General features: G+C 46.9%; 2 protein-coding genes across 3 annotated transcripts; both read left to right on the forward strand.

Moving 5' to 3' along the window:
• Nucleotides 1–153: 153 nt before the first annotated feature.
• Nucleotides 154–8,893, forward strand: NR0B2 (nuclear receptor subfamily 0 group B member 2). Its single transcript, XM_065576977.1, has 3 exons — nt 154–3,061; nt 5,016–5,758; nt 7,115–8,893. The coding sequence occupies exons 2-3, from the start codon at nt 5,215–5,217 to the stop codon at nt 7,393–7,395; spliced, it is 825 nt and encodes a 274-aa protein (XP_065433049.1). The 5' UTR covers nt 154–3,061; nt 5,016–5,214; the 3' UTR covers nt 7,396–8,893.
• Nucleotides 8,894–10,994: 2,101 nt separating this feature from the next.
• Nucleotides 10,995–19,039, forward strand: GPATCH3 (G-patch domain containing 3). 2 transcript variants are annotated; one of them, XM_065576796.1, is made up of 7 exons: nt 10,995–11,169; nt 12,482–12,912; nt 13,640–13,814; nt 15,416–15,475; nt 17,104–17,225; nt 17,632–17,759; nt 18,669–19,039. In XM_065576796.1, the coding sequence occupies exons 1-7, from the start codon at nt 11,010–11,012 to the stop codon at nt 18,880–18,882; spliced, it is 1,290 nt and encodes a 429-aa protein (XP_065432868.1). In that variant the 5' UTR covers nt 10,995–11,009; the 3' UTR covers nt 18,883–19,039. The 2 variants fall into 2 exon arrangements, with proteins under 2 accessions (XP_065432868.1, XP_008169283.2); XM_008171061.4 differs by having other exon boundaries at nt 11,059–11,458.
• The last annotated feature ends 722 nt before the right edge of the window (nt 19,040–19,761 follow it).

Raw genomic sequence — 19,761 nt, forward strand, 5'->3', positions numbered from 1 at the left:
GGAGCCCCCGCACAGGTTCGGCGCCTGGCGTTGGTTTCTATGGTTACTGACAACGTCCGGGGCCTTCCAGAAAAATCTGCGCAAGGGCCGCGTGGTCCCAAGAGGGGGGGTCAAAGGTCAGGGGCTATAGGGGCATGGTGGGAGTAAAGGGTCCTAATTTTGGGGTGGGAGCGCTGGGGTGTCCGGGGAGCGGGGGCGGCTCCTGTATTAGGGTGAAAGGGAGAGTCCTGGTGCCAGATGCCTGTGATGGGGTCAGAGGGGGGGAGTCATGTGCCTTGGTGATCAAAAGGGAAAGGTTATGGGAATCTATGTTCCTGGCAGTGGGAGGGAGTCATGGGGGATCCTGTCTACCCTGGGAGGGCGGTGGGGGGAGAGCACCGCACTTTCTGCTCATTCCACTTGGGTAGTGATTGGAGGAGCTCATTTCCTTTTTCTCTCCTCGCACGCCAGGCGGCCTTGCAGTCTGGGTTGCAAACGCTGTGAGGGAATGTTTAAACCAGGGCTTCTCAGACTGCTTCAAAGAGTAGGTCAGCCTCACCCGTGGAATCAAAGGCATCCAAACAAAACCAAGGAAGACCGCTCTCTGTTGCTTGAGGGCAGCCAGATTGCTGATGACAAGCTTGCGCGCTGGCGGAAGGAAGTAACGTGTTCCCGTCTCTAATCACAATGGAGAACACCAGGAGCAGCAAACACAGGTCCCAGCTGATGCACCCGCTTCAATGGTCAAACAGGCTGCTGTAGAGATACGAAGATATCGCTATAGTCACAAGAGGAAATGGCTCCTAACCCTTGCCATGCTGCTATGAGTAGCCCTGACCAATTTCATGACTGAGGCTGGAAAGATGGATCATTCTCTTAAGCAGCACCCGCTGTGTCACACTTTTGGACCGGTTTCTCTCTGTTTTCACCCTTTCTGGGTTGCTCTGCTTGGTGCTGAGGAGCCAACACAATTTTGTGATTGAACGGCTTGGGTCTTTTTGACCACAGTGTGAATTTATCAATTTCCCCTTTTCTTGTGTGCTGGAATGGGAAGGCAAAATATGGGCTCTTTTTAGATCTGTGCAAAACAGTGGGGTGGAACAAGAGATAAATGCCAGGTCAGTTTGTTCTGAGTGCAATACATCTGATCAAAACAAAGCACCCCGTTTTCACTCTGCTCTGCTTCAGAGAGATCTCCGTGCTTTCCGACGTTAGTGGTACAAAGAGGCTATCTTGAGGAGATGTTTGTTTAATGGTCTAAGCATCAGTTTTGAAATATTGGGATTCCTTGGAACTGCAGGTACTAAGAATTAGGCTCCATTCAGCCCTTTCTTCAGAAGAAGAAGTTAAATGTATTTCCATGCAGTTTGCTGCACGTGGGTTTTTCAGACAAGATCTTCAAAATCCAGTGGGCTGATTTTCAGAGGTGCTACCCTTGACTTCACTGAGTGCTCAGCCCCTCTGAAAATCCGGTCATAAGGCCCTTTCAAGTTGCACTTTTGGTAAGAACTGTGGATTTGTCTCACTGCCCTTGGCCAAAATCTCCATTCCACTCACTGTTGAATACAATATGTGCTGACTATCCACTGCTGTGGGAGCCTTCAGCATGAAAGCTGCTGTAAAAATGACATCCAATAATATGCTGTAAGAGCAGTTCAAATAAAGATTAGGAGAAGTTTGGAAATGTGGAGGTACTCCTTTGGGTGAAGTTTGTGTTTCCTCATCTTGTTGGTTGCTCAGATTTTGGAGGGGAGAGAAAAGCAGAAATAGTAGTTGGTTAAGTAGGTTCTTATATTTTCACTCCCAAATCCATTGCTATTCGACCTGCTAAATCCAGGGCTGAAAAAATTAAGCAGCATGTATGTATCATATTGAAGAGAAAATATCTACGTTAGGGCTACTTGGAGATGATGTGGAGTAATGTGAAATTCGGGATTCTTAGTGGTGATTGTGATTCAGAAGATGGAGCTCTTCCTTCTGAAGCAGTTCTGAACTAAAGCTCCAGTATGGTATTAGGAGGTCTTGTGCTGCTGGAAGTGCCATCTTTAGGACAAAATGTAAAACTGAGGTCCTGACCATTTGTGTTCACTAACAGTGCCATGGCACATTTTGTAAAGGTGGCCCAGTGTCCTGTATTTATTTATTTATTTTTATTATATAAAATGCCACAATCCTAACTCAGACAAAGACCTACTGACTTCAGTGGGAATTCTGCATAATTCAAAACAGTGAATCTAACTAACCTCTCTCTGTCCAGGTTCTTATAACGTGCTCACCCTCATAGTGTCTGAGTCCCACTGCAGGAGAAGGTGAGAGGTTCTGCCATTAAGTTATTTCCTCCTGTGACGCTGGTAGATCAGGTGCCAGCTTTTGCCAAGGCTGAAGATGTCAGCTGAGCACTGACAAATAGATAGCTGGAAGGAAATCAAACTAGCTCACCTGTATGTTAGTATTATTCAAGATAGGTGTTAGACTTGTAAAGACGTGTTTAGTTTCTATAAAATGCTTGTAAGTTGCTGTATGCATTAATCTTACTTGAAATGTCTGTATCCCATTCTATAAGGTAATATGTCAGTTTTGCTTTATAGCTGTAAAAAGTTGCTCTGAATTTGTGGACCCAGCAGGAGGCGTGGTTCCCCCGCCCATCAAGAAGGGCTATCAAAATTAAGTGGACCATTGTGAAACATCACGATACAAAGACTGGATTAATGGTCCTCCCCCACTACGTGCAAGGAAGCTCATCTCATCGTCTTGGATTATGGAAGGAAATATAGATAGCTGGCATGAAAATTCGTCATCTCTTTGCTGTTTGGACTCTCAAAGGGCTGGAGCTAGGAAATTAGCAGAGATCCTCAGGGTCAACTTGGATTAGCCCTAAACGACATTTGGTGCTGACAGGATTACTACATCTCTGTCACCTTTTGAAACCATAGACTGTAACTCATTTCTGTATATATGCTGCCTGCTTTAACCTGCAAATAACTTTTCTTTCTTTTTCCTAGTTAATGAATCCTTAGTTTACTATAGGATTGGCTACAAGTGTTATCTTTGGTGTAAGATCTGAAGTACAAATTGACCTGGGGTAAGTGACTGGTCTCTTGGGACTGGAAACAACCTGAATCTTTTGTGATCTTTGGTGTATGGCAACCATCTATCACTCAGTCCAGCTTTCCTGGGTGGCAAGATAGACTGGAATGTCCAAGGGGACTGTCTGGGACTCCATAGTAGGACTGTTATAGTGCTTCAGGAGTTCACATTTGTTACTGAGTTGGTGACATTTAATTATAGAACATACAACCGGTTTGGGGTGTTTGTTTGCTTTTTGACAGTCTGCCCTGAGGTTAAGTATCAGAGGGGTAGCCGTGTTAGTCTGAATCTGTAAAAAGCAACAGAGGGTCCTGTGGCACCTTTAAGACTAACAGAAGTATTGGGAGCATAAGCTTTCGTGGGTAAGAACCTCACTTCTTCAGATGCAAGTTGGCACTCACAGCCAGAAAGCACTCCAAACAGCATGACACCTCCCCTCTGATCCTGCTGCTAGAGGTAGAGAGTTATAGAGCTTGCCTGGGATGCAGGACTCCTGAAAGAGCAGTCAATTTTCCTTTCTTTTGCTAAATGCTAATTCTGGTCACAGAGCATCTTATTAGGCAGGTTTGCAGCCCTTTCTCCAATGATATGCCATTTTAGATGGCTTTCTCTTCTGTTCTGCCTAATCTGATCATAATAGCTCATATGTAACCCAGACCTTCCTCTAGCTCCCTTATCCTGGTTTTAATTCCACACTGAGATATGTGGATTCTGGCACTGATCATGTAGCAAGACATCTGGGGACAGAAGTGCTGATCTTATTTTATTCTAATTTCATGCAGAGAGTAAATCAGTGAGAGCTCAAATCAACCCTTTACTACTTACAATGCTGGTCTGGTGGACACATGCCCATGACTCAACCTGTCTAAATGAACCTATTAACATTATGAAAATTACACCGTTTACCATTGGGAGAAGGGGCCCAGTAGACATTATTTTCCTAAGACTTTTCATAGTTTGGTAATCTTCACTGGGTACCTCTAGTGACAAAAAGTTCCACTCTGCCCTGCACTGGGTAAACAGGTGTCTTCTTCTCCCTTGTAAACATGTCACCTACCTCTTTCTTCACTCCATTAGGTCCCCCTCTGTATTCCCACCTAGCTTTCCCAGCTCCCACTCACTAAGGCAAAGAACTAGATAGCATGGCTCTTCCTTCCTTCATGTTCTTTAGGATTGGGCTTCAGGATCCTGGATGCGGAGGGGTTTCAACTAAGGGACTTCTTCCTGCTCTAGAAATTCCTCTGAGTCATGGCACTCCTTGAAATGTGAAGACATACACATCCATGTATCTAACCTGTGTCTAACGCAATTTCTGTCTATAAACTGATGAAATCTCCTGGGAAATCAAGACCGAAAGTAAAAAGACCCTCATACTCCCCAGTATTTCCCCCCTCCCTGAAACACACAAGATACCTTAGGCCCCAGCCTTCCTCTAAGTACTAGAGATGCCCTTTGCAGTTGGTTGGGTTGCTTTTCTTTATCTGCAACAACGGCAGCCTGTTGTCAACAAGGTTAAACAAACAACCTGCTGATAAAATGACTTCCAGGTTGCTCTTTCCAAGGCCAGAGTTTACAGGCTGTTTTGCTACTGGTCTCTTGCTCCAGACAAGGGCTGTGTGTGTGTGTGTGTGAACTCTTTGGCAATGACACCTGTCATATAGCATTGCCTGATTACACACCTGGGGCCTTGGTGCCATGGTACGGGCTAGGTTAATGACTTTATTTATACTGTTTGGGTAATCCAGATAAGAAGGCCACTCAATCTGCCATCCCGATCCTGTCCCATCCTCCTGGCCCCAACTGGCACTTTCATTGAGAAAACGCTTATCGGCACCACGTGGAGGCCCCACTTCCCTAGCCAATCAGTCCAGGGTTGAGTTGTTTTTCAATGAATGCTGCTCAGTCAGAGAGAGGTCAAGGCTGCTAAGGGGGTGTTTCACTCATCACAGAGCCTTATAAATAGAGCCAGGAATAACAGCCAAGGAGGTGAGAGGGGCTACTGAGCTGGAAGAAGCAGGCTGCAGTCAGAGAGCTTTGACTGATACAGCAGCATTTGCAAGGGACCAGTCGTGCTCACAGATCCATCCGCCCAGGTGCACGAGAGTTCCATCCTTGGGACCTGACGGGATCCGCTTGCCAGGCTCAGCAATGACAACGTGCAGCATGGACCTGGACTGTGAGAGATGCCAGTGCCACAGTGAGGAGAATCGAAACGCCATCCTCTATACTCTCCTGAGCCAGAACCTGAACCACAAATGGGGCAGCCATAGCCCATCCCAGAAGCGCTGCCTGTGCCAGAAGCGTCGCACCGTCTGCCTCCAAACACCTCAGGTCACCTGCCAGGCAGCCTCTGATGTCCTTGTGAAAACGGTCAGCTTCATGAAGAACCTGCCCTCCTTCCAGCTGCTGCCCCGGGGAGACCAGCTGCTGCTTCTGGACAGCTGCTGGGCTCCCCTCTTCATTCTGGGGCTGGTTCAGGAGATGGTGACGTTCGAGGTGACGGAAACCCCGGCCCCTAGCATGCTCAAGAGGATTCTCCTCGATGGCCAGAGTAAGAGACAGGAGCCTGAGAGGACACAGCCCACCCTAGCCGGGGTGCAGCGGCTGCAGTGCTGTCTGAACACATTCTGGAGCCTGGACCTGAGCCCTAAGGAGTATGCTTATCTGAAAGGAGCCATTCTCTTTAACCCTGGTGAGTGCCTTATCCTCACACACCTTTCCATCGGCAGGGAGAGAAGGCATGGCACACAATAGCATCTAGCAATGAATATCTATCTATCTGTCTGTCCATCCATCCAGGGAGCTCAAATCACTTTATAAGCTGGAAGGAATATCCCCATTTTACAGACAGGTAAACTGAGGCACAGAGCATTTTAGGGCCTAATTTTCAGAGGTGCTGAGCATCTCCAGCTCCCATTGACTTCTGGAATTCAGGCTGTAAGTGACTTTCTCCACTCAGTCACTTGCTTTAACTCATAGACCTCGGAGCCAACTATGCTGATCAGGATGGCTCATTAGATTTGCAGTCTCTCAAATCCTAACAGGGTTGATTCACTTCTTCATTTTTCTGAGGCAGATAAACTGAGTCCTATGCAGTTTACTGTGGGTGAAGAGGGAAGGGAATATTTTAAATAAGACTTTAAAATGGAGTTCTTGCATATCCTTCAGGGACAATAGGATTTTAGGGCATGTTTTGCTAGAGCTGGGGTTTGCCCTGGCTTCATTGATCAATATTTCGCCTCCCTTGTTGTGTTACACACTATTAAAGAACCGGTGCTCTCCACCCCAGAAGTGGCTGCATATCAGTGGTGCTGCATGTATGAGTTAGTGACCTCAACGTTACAATATTCCAACAACAAAAATTCAAAAACAGACTCCAACGAGAAACTGCAGAATTGGAATTAATTTGCAAACTAGACACCATTAAATTAGGCTTGAATAAAGACACGGAGTGGATGGGTCATTACACCAAGTAAAAACTATTTCCCCATGCTAATTTCCCCCCCCCTACTGTTACTCACACCTTCTTGTCAACTGTTGGAAATGGGCCATCCTAATTATCACTACAAACGTTTTTTTTTCTCCTGCTGATTATAGCCCACCTTAATTGATTACTCTCATTATAGTTGGTATGGCAACACCCATTTTTTCATGTTCGCTGTGTATATCTATCTTCCTACTGTATTTTCCACTGCATGCATCCGATGAAGTGGGTTTTAGCCCACGAAAGCTTATGCTCAAATAAATTTGTTAGTCTCTAAGGTGCCACAAGTACTCTTCGTTCTTTTTGAAGTACTTTAGACTCCCTTGGTGCTATGGAAGGCATGTATACATGCTAAGGAGGCATGTATATTTCTCTGTGTGCCTGCCTGTGCCTCTGCCTGCCTGTGCAGTAGAAAGAAATCGGATTTGATTGTGAATCACTAGCAATAGTGCCTAACAAGCCTTCAGCAGAGGCAGATGCATGGTAAGAAACTGGGACTGGAACTTAGTTTGGGAAGCAGAGCCTAACTTTCATTTGTATTTCCTCTTGTTTCTCTCTTCATAGATGTCCCAGGTCTCAGGGCCTCTTTGTACATCGAGAGCCTCCAACGGGAAGCACAGAGAGCGCTCCGAGAAGTCCTAGTGCCCCTCCACCCAGAGGACCAGGGCCGCTTTGCCCGCATCTTGCTGATTGCCTCCACCTTGCGGTCCATTCCTCCTGCACTTATCACAGACCTCTTCTTTCGACCGATCATTGGCAATGCGGACATTATTGAGGTGATCACTGAAATGCTGTATGAAATAACCTGCAGGCGACTGACTCTTTCATCACACACAGCCTCCTGAGAGATCAGATTCAGCGGCCACTCTCACAGGCACCTCCTGAGCATTGAGCTGAGTTTCAAGGGACAGTAACGTTAATCTGGGAATGGGGATTTAGTGGGAAAGATACTGTGGACTTGCAGACACCTGGATTTGTGTTTGTATTTCACTTGGGCTCAGGCAACAGCTTGAGCGGTTGAAAATCTCAACTAAGGCACAAAACATTTAAGAATGTAATTCTTATTTAGCATTTGTTTACAGCAGACATCAGCCCCTGTACATACTGAACTCATAAAGCCAAGTCGTTTCTGAAGTATGTGTGATGTTACTATTTCACTGCACAGTAACATGAAAAAAGCCTGGCCAATGTCCTTAAAACATTCCATACAAAATAATCCTCTGGGCTGACATTTTTCCTGGGAAATATTCAGGTCAGAGAAGCACTTATCTGAGAAAGAAGGGGATTGAAACCAGGGCTTTGAACAAAATGGAGTCTTACCGTTTTAAAGGATAAAATTGCCATAGAAAGCCTCTGTTACACACACACACACACAAAACCTGATTTTTAGATGTGTTCAGCACTCACTCTGCCTGCCGTGCTCAATGGATTCAGTGGGTACTCGGCACCTCTGAAAACAGGCCTGCAATACACAACGCATTGGATTAGAGCATGATCCACATTTTGTGAGTCAGGGTCAAATCTCAGCCCCACTGAAGTCTATGGGAGCTCTGCCATTGATTTCAGTGAGGCCAGGATTTCACCTTCTCAGTTGATCCATACACAAGGGCCTAATTCCGCAAACTCTAATCACGGTGAGCAGTACTGAGAGCGAATGGAATCACTCATATGAGTGATAACAAGTATTGTGGAATCAGGCCCTTATATAGTACCTGTGTGTGTGTATTGTGTGACTGGTTAACTAAGTGCCTTGGAATCTTAGAGAAGTAGCCATAAAACATCTATCCCTGTTTCAAACACGGACAGGGCAAGGGCCAGACAGTATTAAAGCTAAAAGAGTTCACAGAGAGCCACATTTTGCCACCCTTACTCAAATTGAGTAGGCATGTGGAAGAAAATGGGACTACTCTGAGTAATGTTCCACTTAATGTTTGTTAGGGTGGCGGAATCTAATACCCCTTAGTTAATGTATGAGCTCAAGTGACTAAGACCTCCATTTTAGCTAAATGTTATGAAGGTGTTTGCAGTGATATTAAGAACAGGTAGGGCTGGTGAGCTTAAGTCCATTTGTGTAACAGTGAGTGATATTACCTAGATGGTACACGCTATAGAGAAGGAGCTGTAGTGGTTGCACAGACCTGCAGATTCTGCAGCTGAGTGTCTGCTTCCTAGACTACTGACTGGTTGCTCCCATTCCTCCATACTAGGTACTGATCTACACAAAGAAAACAGCCTTTGTACAGAGTTCAGAGGTCAGTGTTTTGTGCGTGGATGTTAGTCTGATTTGTATATAAAGTGCAGTAAATTATTTTTTTTAAATAAAATGTATTACATTTTGGAAAATGGTGGTTCTGTTTTGGAAAGGGTCTACATTGGTGCATGTTGCATTTTACTGAAACTTAGGAAAGCCTGCCACAGGTTTGAGAACCCAAAGATGATTTGAATGGGATGAGGCACAGTCTCCAGAAAATCCCCTCAAAAATGCATCCTATCTTGACAGCATTTGTCATCTTAAACTGTAAAACAAAATTAATGTTGTACATAAACATTGCTGAGGAAAGGTGTCTGCTTAATAGCCATGGAGACTGAACAGGAACATCACAGGCAGCAGAACTGCAACATTCCCCTACGGCGCTTCCCTTCACCAGCCGTACCTCAGTCCACCCTGAAGGCATTGGGCCAGATTCAGAAGTGATGTGTAAACGAGACTCCCTGACACTCACGGAGGGTGTCTACATTAGAAATGCTATAGTGATGCAGCTGCAACACTAGACTCCCTTAGCCTGGTCTGCACTTAAAACTTAGGTCGACCTAGTTACTTTGCACAGGATTTGAAAAACGTTGTGCCCTAAGCACCATAGTTAGCCACGCCTACGTCGGGGTAAGGTCTACCTATGTTGACAGAAGGATTCTTTCTCTTGACCTAGCTCCTGCCTCTCGGAAAGATGGATTACCTACATGGACTGAAAAACCCTTCCCCTCTATGTAGGAAGCATCTACGCTATGGCGCTACAGACACGCTGCTCCAGTGCGCTAGCTGTGCCAATGTAGCAGCTGTAGTATAGACATGGCCTGTATACTGTGGGCCAGATTCAGAACTGATGTGGAAGAGTTGGGTGTAAGTGGGTATTAGTCTCAGGGAGCCTTAGTTGGTGTAACACAATGTGGGTGAGTCTAGAAAAAGGTGTTTGTTGCAACATAGACACACCTCAAAATTTAGCCTCTAGGCACTAGCGGTGAAAATAAAGTTCAGGCTTCAGGTCCATTCAGTCTTTGGCCTCTCTGCTGAGCTTGCCAATTAACTGGGCCAATTTGTGCCAGTTGTGCTGGTGGCTTAGTGTTGTGGCCACGTTCCACTGGGAACTGAGATGAGACCCATTAAGTGATTTCACACAGTCCACACCAGTCGTCAGATGGTTGTTTTATTATTATTTTATTGAGCATGTAAGGAAATGATGAATGCTTGAGTTATAGCATAGGTCAGTGGTTTTCAAGCTTTTTTCATTTGCAGACCCCTAAAAAATTTCAAAAGGAGGTGCAGATCACTTTGGAAACTGTAGACATAGTCTGGAGACGTCCAGGGGTCCATGTACCACAGGTGGAAAGCCACTGTTCTATGGTAATGACACCCTTTCACGGACCCTTTAGACATGGTCTGCAGACCCCTGAGAGTCCGCAGACCACAAGTTGAAAACCAATGGCATAGGACATAATAAACAATGTCATTACCACAGAGACACCTGCTAATACAGAGCCCATTTTGTCACAGTTCTAAAAAAGCATCCGCACCCTCTGCTGTGTGTTCACAACAGGGGTTGCCACAAGGCTCCGTTTCTGGGTTGCTCCCTGTTTTGTCTGGTCATTTTTTCTTTACTTGCAGCTCCCAGTACTGCCAACCTCAAGCTTTTGAAAAAATGAGTCATGACCCCAAAGTCATGAGATCAGCTTAAATACAAGATTTTAAAATAATCCATTTGGGTCCTTTTTATTGACTTGTTGTGTTTTTAAGCTTTGGGTTGCACCCAGGTCATGCTGTCAAGCTTTTTTCTGCAACCACAAGGGCTAGTTGCTTTGTTTTTTGTTTGAAGAAAGCTGACAGCCTCACATGACTCCAGGCGCTGGGGCTTTAAGAAAAACACCAATTACCATGAGTCTTGCGATCAAAATCACCAGTGTTGGAAACACGGTGACTGAGACACACGCACAGATCCTAAAAACACGATGTTCTAGGCCCCCCGGGCTCCCGTGACGATGTGATGTTCATGTGCTGGGCCGTGCCCTGTCACTGGGTGCCTGGGCAATGCTGGGGCACATTCCTAAAGGGAGGCTGAGGTCATACCCCTGGGCCATTGGGTCACCCATCTGTGTGGTCACCCTGGCACCCAGCTGTGCCACTGTTGTGACATCATCAATGTGCGCCAGGGGAAATGAATCCCTATCCCTGCCCCCTTGCCACAGGATGACGTCGCCCCTTCTAGTGACGTCGCCACTCAATCTCGCGAGATGCGTGTCTGCGTCGACCACCCCCGGCGCTGCTCACGTGACCGCGGCCCAGCGGGTTGAAGATGGCGTCGCCCGCGAGCTCCGAGCCCGGCTGGGGCCCTGCCTGCTACTGCCTGGTGAGCCGCATCCCGGCCGAGCTCCGCTCCGCCCAGCTCCGCTCCTACTTCAGCCAGTTCGCTGAGGCCGGCGGCTTCCTCTGCTTCCACTACCGGCACCGGCCGGAGCGCAGCGGGGCCCCGGGGCAGGGCCCGGGCCCGGCCACTTGCTGCTGCCTGGTAGCGGTGCGGCCCGGCCAGGCCCGGCAGCTGGTCCGCATGTACTCGGGCAAGCGCTGGCTGGATGCCCAGGGCGACGGGCTGCCCGGCCGCTGCGTGATCCGCAGGGTCCGAGTCTCCCCGGACACAGGTACGGGGCGGGGTGACAGAGTGGGGAGGAGATAGCTTGAAAGGACAGTAGGGACGGGGGGCGTTTAGGGGCGGTGTGGGCAGGGAGGGGTTGCTAATGATAGCCGGGGAGAGTCTGTGAAGCAGTGGCTCGTACTGATGGAAGAGGAAGCAGCTACAAGGTCCCCTCTACCTTCTTACATTCCTTCTCTTCCCCCCCTCCTTCCCCCCGGAAAGTAGTTTACTTCCTAGGCTTGCAGGAGCCTGGGTGGCTTAGAGGTGGTGGTTTCAATCCCTAGGGGAAATTGTTTATGTAGCCCACTGTTTCTCCCCTCTGAATGGCCAGCGATCTTCCTTGTGAAGCTCAAGGGGTTCCATCCAGTTCTTTGTTGGTTGGAAGGATGGCGTTCACAACAAAGATATCAGTGGGAAGTAAAATGGGTAGAAGTAGGACATTAGTTTTGCTGAGCTGCAGCTGCAAAATTCACCCACCTGCCAGGGGCAAAAAGTAGTCTCTACGTAACTTGGTTGGGTTAAGTGTTTTTCTGGGGGGAAGCACTTCAGGTTTGTTATATGTAAATACAGCTAGCGTGTGTTCTGGCTGCAAAGTATGAAAGCTCATCTGGCAGACGAGCGCTCTGAACTGTAGATACCTGGTATAATTGGACTTGGCGGTTCCAGAAGTAGATCACTTCACAAAAGCAATTGCACACTTCAAAATATGATATATTGATTATGCCTTGAGTAGCTGAAGACCAGAAACAACTCTGACTTGCCTGCTGCAGAAAGCAATGCTGCCTTGCTATGGGTATGGACTCATAAAGGCTTGAAACAAATGGCTGATGAAATTCTCAGTCAGCATTTTCATAGCTTGATTTTTCAAACTAGAACAGCCCTCTGACATATCATCTCATGCAACTCTTTGGTAAAATCTGTGTCATGGGCTCCCTTTCTCAGTTTGCCTTCTATCTCAGAGTGGTTTGCTGAAACTGCGCTCTTTATCAAATCTGTGATTCTGTCTCAATCTATTATTTATTTCTCTTAGGTTTGGGCATGTTCCAGTATAAAACTAAAAAGGAGCTTCATAATAAGAGCCAGAGTGAAACGTTTACCCAGGCAGACTTAAAGTGGCTGCCTGAACTGAACCCCCCTGTGTTTATGCCCCATGGGAATGTGGGAACCCCTCTGAGAGTCTTCCTGGAGCTGATCAAGACCTGCAGGCTGCCTCCCCGAGTTATTAAGAAACTGCAGCTACGATTCCCCAAGACAGGATCTTCTCGCAGGTATGGGAATGTGCCCTTTAAATATTGGGACACTGAGACTGTTGAACAAGAAGACCTGGTTTATACAGACACAGGGGAGGAGATCACAATGGAAAAGGGACCCCCGGCAAGAACTGGGATGACTCAAACTAGTGACGAGGAAGACTGGGAAGGACCAGGAAAGGAGGAAGCAGAAGAGTCTCACTCAGATGATGTAAGTGGCTTTCTCCTGTCAACTTGCAAGACTAACCATATACCTGTAAACCACAGGGAGGGAATGCTGCTGCTCCCTGGGGTGCTGATATCTACCTGTGTAACACTATCATACAGATAGTATCTTGTATCTGAGAATTGCATGATAAAGCATGAATATGCACTTATCTGTATATGCTAAGCTCTGGCTATGAGGCTTTTGGTGGTATTTCATGTTGGCTTAGATAGCAAAACTTGTTTGACCATAACCCAAACTGGTTCTCCATGGTAAGCTGATTATGGGGTGGCAGTGCACTCGTTCTGATGGGCTTGGCATGGAGTTCTGAGCACAGGATCAGGAGGCTGGAACTTTAAACACCCACCTCTGCTTTGATGCACCTTGCTGGTTTGCTTCCATTTCCTGAACCATAAAACGGTGTATGAATGGGAATAGGACGGGAAGAGGGAATTAAGTTCTTTCTCCAGCTCTCCTGGTAATTGACTCTGAAAAGCCTTGCTCAGTGCGGGAATGAGGGGACTAGCACTGATAATGCCAGTGATTGGAAATTGCAGGTGATGTGCCCACAATAGAGTGCGTTGACCAAAATGCCTCTGTTCTATAAAGAACATATTCAGCAGGGCAACTGGAGTGTGTGTGATCGGATGGAATGATGGCCGCTGGGGAAGGCTGGGTCTGGGCAAGTACCCTTGCTTTATTGGTGTCAACCCTTTTCCTTGTTCCTTTGCAGGATGATGATAGGTGCGAGGAGTGGGAACGACATGAGGCACTGCATGAGGATGTAACCAATCAGGAACGCGCAGAGGAGCGGCTGTATGAAGAGGAGATTGAGCTGAAGTGGGAGAAGGGAGGCTCTGGGCTGGTCTTCTACACAGATGCTCAGTACTGGCAGGAAGAGCAAGGAGGTGATATTGCTCATGCTGTCCTGGGAGGAGGGGGGGTGTTTTGTGCACAATAGTTACCTAAGTATGACCATCTTTTACCAAGGGCTCAGTTGTGTGAACCTTTGCAAGTTGTCCGATAATCCAGTGTTCTGTGAAAGAATTTGATCACAAATTATAGCAATAAATCTGGAGAAGCCCTGGGGATGTTTTATAGGAATCAAGTTAGACCAACTTCTAAACAGATTGGAGAGAAGTTGTAATTTGTAGGAAGGACTTCTTCCTTTTATCTGGTTGGTCATCTACATGGTCAGCAACTGGTCCACAGTACCTCACGTGGAAGATCTTATATTTTAAAGAGTTTATAGGAGCCAGGCACTCAAAGTATCCTTCAAAAGTCCTGAGTCTTTCAAGTATTCAGTAAACTTAGGGTACGTCTATACTTGCCTCCGGGTTCGGCGGTAAGCAATCTATCTTCTGGGATCGACTTATCGTGTCTTGTCTAGACGCGATAAATCGATCCGGAAGTGCTCGCCGTTGACACCAGTACTCCTGCTCCGCGAGAGGAGTACACAGAGTCGACGGGGGAGCCTGCCTGCCGCGTATGGACCCGCGGTAAGTACCTTGTAGTTCGAACTAAGATACTTCGACTTCAGCTACGTGAATAACGTAGCTGAAGTTGCGTATCTTAGTTCGATCTGGGGGGTTAGTGTGGACCAGCCCTTAGTGTTGGTGTGTTGAGGCCATGTTGGCAGCCCTGGAGATAGTCTCCAGCATGGATAAAAGCAATACAGGTTTCTTCCCATCCAAATGTTCTGCTAATGGTCATCCTCGCTGAGCTGGAGGGTGACTGCTCGGGATGAGAGGGTGGCTTGTTTTCAGCGTCCATTCAGAATTCTTGGTCTGAGATAACTAGCACTCTTGCTGGCAGCGGTGGGTGTTTTTTGGATGTGAACGTGTGTCCCCTGGGACCGTGGCCGAGCGCTAACTCTGATTACATAAGCCACAGACAAAGCACTAGGGTGTACCAAGACTTGGGGCTGAATTTTCAGAAGTGGGCCTGGCAGGTATAACCACATAGTGATCGGTGAGCACTGTACCATCCCTGAGCAAACTCCTCTGTGGATAGAAGCACTGCGCCCCCGTTTGGAAAACTTACCCCTCAGACACCACAAATCTGGGCTGGATTTGATCCAGTGACTGGAGATGAAGCTCATTATGCTATCACCAATCCCCCTGGCAGCTCTTTCTTGAGACCCCCCCCAAATGTTGCATATTAACACAGACACGGTGGGGGAGATAATATTGGACCCACCTCTGTTGGTGAGAGACAAGCTTTGGAGATCTTCCTCAGGTCAGGTATGAAGAAGCTCTTGTGACCCGAACAAGAGCTCTGTGTCAGCTCCAAAGCTTGTCTCTCACCAACAGAGGTGGGTCCAATAAAAGATATGACCTCATCCACCTTGTCTCTAATCCTCAGATCAACAGGGCTACAACAACCCTGCATATGGCTATTAACACACTTATTCTACTGTGCTGGATGGAGGGCTATGCCCCTGACAGAAAAGCTGCTCCCATGACACGGATCCTTGATCTAATTCCACAAATTGTTTTTCTCTTGACAGACTTTGACGAACAGACGGCAGATGACTGGGATGTGGACATGAGTATCTACTACGACAAAGGTATCTGAGCTGTCTCCCATGTGAACAGGTAGTGGTGACAGCACAACAGCAAGACTCATTGCACTCCCATTGGGGCTGCAGTTAAATTGAGACGTACTCAAAGGTCTAGCATCTCCAGAACCAGGAATGCAAAGAAGCATGGCTGCCTCTCCACCAGGCTCCTGTAGGGCTCAAGGGATCTGAACGTAAAGTGGAGTTGGGAGCCATAGCGAGTTCAAATAGGCAGGGACCTTAGAACAGAAGTCTGTGTAGTGTGGCTCTAGTTTGGTAAGAGGGAGATATTTAATGCTTTGTATAAAACCTCCTGTTTTACCCTCTCTGCTACAGGGATGCAGATGTTAAATCTCATAATGACTTTTCCTCATGCCACTGCCAACTATAACATTCCAAGGCCTTGACTCTGAAGATTAGGGTTATAAAGGGACATAGTTAGTCAACAGTTCAGAACTGAAAAGTCTAATACTGTGTCTTATTGAGTGTCCTTAGAAGACAGGATGCTAAACCTTCCCAGGATTAGCACCTGAGAATATTGAAATAGGAAACTGTAAAACTCTGAGTATAATTGGCCACTTAGCAAGGCATTCTGCTTGGGACAGCCAAACTAGTGAACGGGCTTCAGTCCTGTTCTCGTCAGTTTTGGTTTCTGTACTATAGAACAGTGGCTCTCAATCTTTCTAGACTACTGTACCTCTTTCAGAAGTCTGATTTGTCTTGCGTACCCCCAAGTTTCCCCTCACTTTAAAAATGGCTTGCTTACAAAATCAGACCTAAAAATAGTGTCACAGCCACACTATTACTGGGAAATTGCTGACTTTCATTTTTAACCATATAATTATAAAATAAATCGATTGGAATATAAATATTGTACTTGCATTTGGTGTATAGCAGTGATTCTCAAACTTTTGTACTGGTGACCCCTTCACATACCAAGCCTCTGAGTATGACCCCCCCCCTTATAAATTAAAAACACTTTTTTATATATTTAACACTATTAGAAATGCTGGAGGCAAAGCAGAGTTTAGGATGGAGGCTGACAGCTCACAACCCCCCATGTAATAACCTCGTGACCCCCTGCGGGGTCCCAACCCCCAGTTTGAGAACCCCTGGTGTATAGTGTATATAGAGCAATATAAAGTCATTGTATGAAATTTTAGCTTGTACTGACTTTGCTAGTGCTCTTTATGTAGCCTGTTGTAAAACTAGGCAAATACCCAGATGAGTTGATGTACCACTTGGAAGACCTCTGTGTATCCCCAGGGGTACACGTACCCCTGGTTGAGCGCCACTGCTATAGAATGAAGCTGTTGGGTTTCCAGCATTGCAGGTGAATGCTCCAACTTCAAACAAATGAGATTGTCTTTGAAACCCTTTAATGAAATTCTCTTGTTCAAATCTGACTTTTTAAAACCTGCATTTGGAGCCAGGCGCCTTCCTCTCAAGGTGCTGCTTTGTAGCTTGTCTTTTAAAACCAGTTTAAATGAGAAATAAGAGACCAACATAATTGGAACATTCCTGACTTGGCAAAGGAAGCTGCCGGAAGCTACCTTGCTCACTGTGTTCTCTGGGGAAATGGCTGCAATATCCTATTTTTTCCCTTACAAGTTCTGCTGTGTCATGCTTGTCCTCAGATGGAGGTGATAAGGATGCCCGCGATGCAGTACAGATGCGCTTGGAACAGAGACTCCGGGATGGTTTGGAGGATGGGTCTGTTTCAGGGCAACAGATTGGGACCTTTGAGAAATATACCAAGGTAACGCTAGAACATGTGCTGCTTGTGGTGTCTGGGCTGGAGGCAAGTGAGAGTTGGCCAGTGGAGGCTTGAAATGACAGAGAAATACAGGACTTGGACTAACTCGCAAACTTTTTTCTCTTCAGGTTGCTTTTCAAAGTTATTTATAAATCCCTGTAAAAGTGCAGGTATCATGGAGCTGGGTTTAGGTAGGGGCATATTGGGGAGGTTGGGGGCTTTAGAAATGCATGTAACCACTACAGAAGACACTTGGCCAGGACTAACTAGCCCTCTTATTAAGGCTCTGCAACAGGGGCTATTGATGAAGCTTGATCCCTTGGTGTGTCACTGACCTCAGTGTAATAACTTGGCCCACTCACTCCCAGAATTGATGCTGGTTTACGTGGAGTGGTTTCTTCTCTTCCAGGGTATTGGCAGGAAGGTGTTGGAGAGGCAGGGCTGGATGGAGGGGCGAGGTCTAGGGAGCAGCAACTCTGGAATGGCTGAAGCGTTGGACAATGAGGGTCAGCATCCCAAGTGCAAGAGAGGATTGGGGTAAGTGCTACAAACTCCTGGTGTTCTTTGCTTGTGCACAGTGCCACTCAAAGGCCCCATACCAAGAGGTAAAATGTAGTAGGTAATTGACAAAAGAACGTTCCTCAGCAGTCAAAATTGGAGGGATGTCCCAGGGGTTCTGCAGCAGTCACTATAGGCAGCATTGATGTGGGTATTGAGGATACAACTCGTGCCATCTAGAGGTGAATGGAATATGCTTCTGTCCTCGTGGCTGTGCAGCTCAAGTGAGATCAAGTCCTGAATCTTGGACCCTTATTTTTGCTACTCGGCAGTCCTCCATCAATACATGGATTGTCCGTATTGGCTCTGGCTTTTGCTTTGTGAACTGTTTCTTTGCTTCCTTATAGGGGAGCTTGACACAAACGTGGCTCATGACATCAATGATGCTGGTGGTGGGGGTGTGCCGAGTTTTGGAAACTAAACTGCTGCAGCAGAGCCAACAGGGGGTGGTACCTACAGTACTCCTTTGCTTGCAGATCCAGTGAGAGTGGAAACAATTGATCTGTGTGCAGACCTAGTAAACATTAATTGTTCTGTTTCAGCTTTGAGTCAGCCAGCTCAGGCTTTATGCCTAAACTGCTTCAGATTCTCTGCATCTTCAGAGCTCCTTGCATTTATAGACCCTTAGATACTTTACAAACATCCCTCTTAACGGCCTGCAAAACAGAGATTCGCTCACTTTGGAGCCATGCTAGTGAAACTATACCTAGAGGTCGGTGCCAGTCAGGAACAGGACCTGGGAGCCGTGATTCCTTGTCCCCATGCTCTAACCAGGGGCCTGGCCCTTCCTTTTATTAGCATTTGGTAAATATGGGCTAGTGTAGAGGGATTTCTCGTGTCCTAAACAACAATGCACTGAAACACTGCTCTCTGCCCACACCTCTCTAGGTACCATGGAGAGAAACTGCAGACTTTCAGCAAGCCGAAAAAACCTCGCCGGGATGGCCCCATCCTCATCTCCACAATCTACGATGAGCCCCAGCCTGTAGATAGTGGGGACCAGCTACTGCGGCGCCAGCTGCCCGCTGCCATGAAGTACAGACAGGACATGGCATTTGTCCGAGCGACTCAGAGTGCTCACCAGAGGCCCGGTGCCTCATGAGAGTTGCTGCTGAACAGAGACTGTGCGACTCATTCATTAGAGCAATAGCAGAACCTTTATATTAGAACAGCCTCTTCTGTGCTCCTTTGTAACCTGGAGGCTGATTTCTCCTGCTGTCTGATCCTAAGCAAAATGTTAATATATTTTCTGGACTCTTTTGTAGCATGCAAGTCTTTCTGTTTTAACAATTGCTGTATGAGGAAGGGGTCCCAGTATCCCTGCCACCAGCTGAGGTCTTTGATCCTGTTTGTTTGGCAGGGGGAAGGTTAAGCTTCTACTGAGTGTTAACACTAATGCTGTAAGCAAGGCTGCTGTGCGTTTTGTTTCGGCTCCTGCAGTGAGATGTTTTCAGGTGAACTGTATGCAAGCAGGCTTGAGCTCATCTCTTAATCTCAGGAACAACTGTAACTGTCTTCTAGAAAACTTACTACTGGTCCAGAGCATCATTCAGTCGATGGCATTTACACTGCACTCAAATGAAAACTTCCTGGGGCCAAATGACCCTTTTGGTGGCCTTCACTGGACTAAGTGCTGAAGATAAAATGAAGACTTTTCTATAGAAGTAGTGAGACTAGCTGTGCTTTCTCTGTGTCAGGTGCTGCACAAAATGTGTAAAACCACACGCTAGGATGTGCGCCTCAAGCTCTGCTCCCTTCTCCAGTGATTAGCACTTGTGCTCTTTTTACCCACATGTACTTGGCTACACACTTCTCCACTGAGAGATGCCCTACCTTCCCCCTCAGGGCTTTGCACTGTGGCATGAAGAACTAATTAGCAGCAGGATCTGCTCAGGAAGCCTGTAGCCTGTGCCTGTTGACAGGGCCAGTTTATGCCACAGCTGTAGACTGTGACTATGTGGTGAGAGGAATGCAGAGTTCA

Source organism: Chrysemys picta, chromosome 23, assembly GCF_011386835.1.
Source record: "Chrysemys picta bellii isolate R12L10 chromosome 23, ASM1138683v2, whole genome shotgun sequence".
NCBI lineage: Eukaryota > Metazoa > Chordata > Testudines > Emydidae > Chrysemys > Chrysemys picta.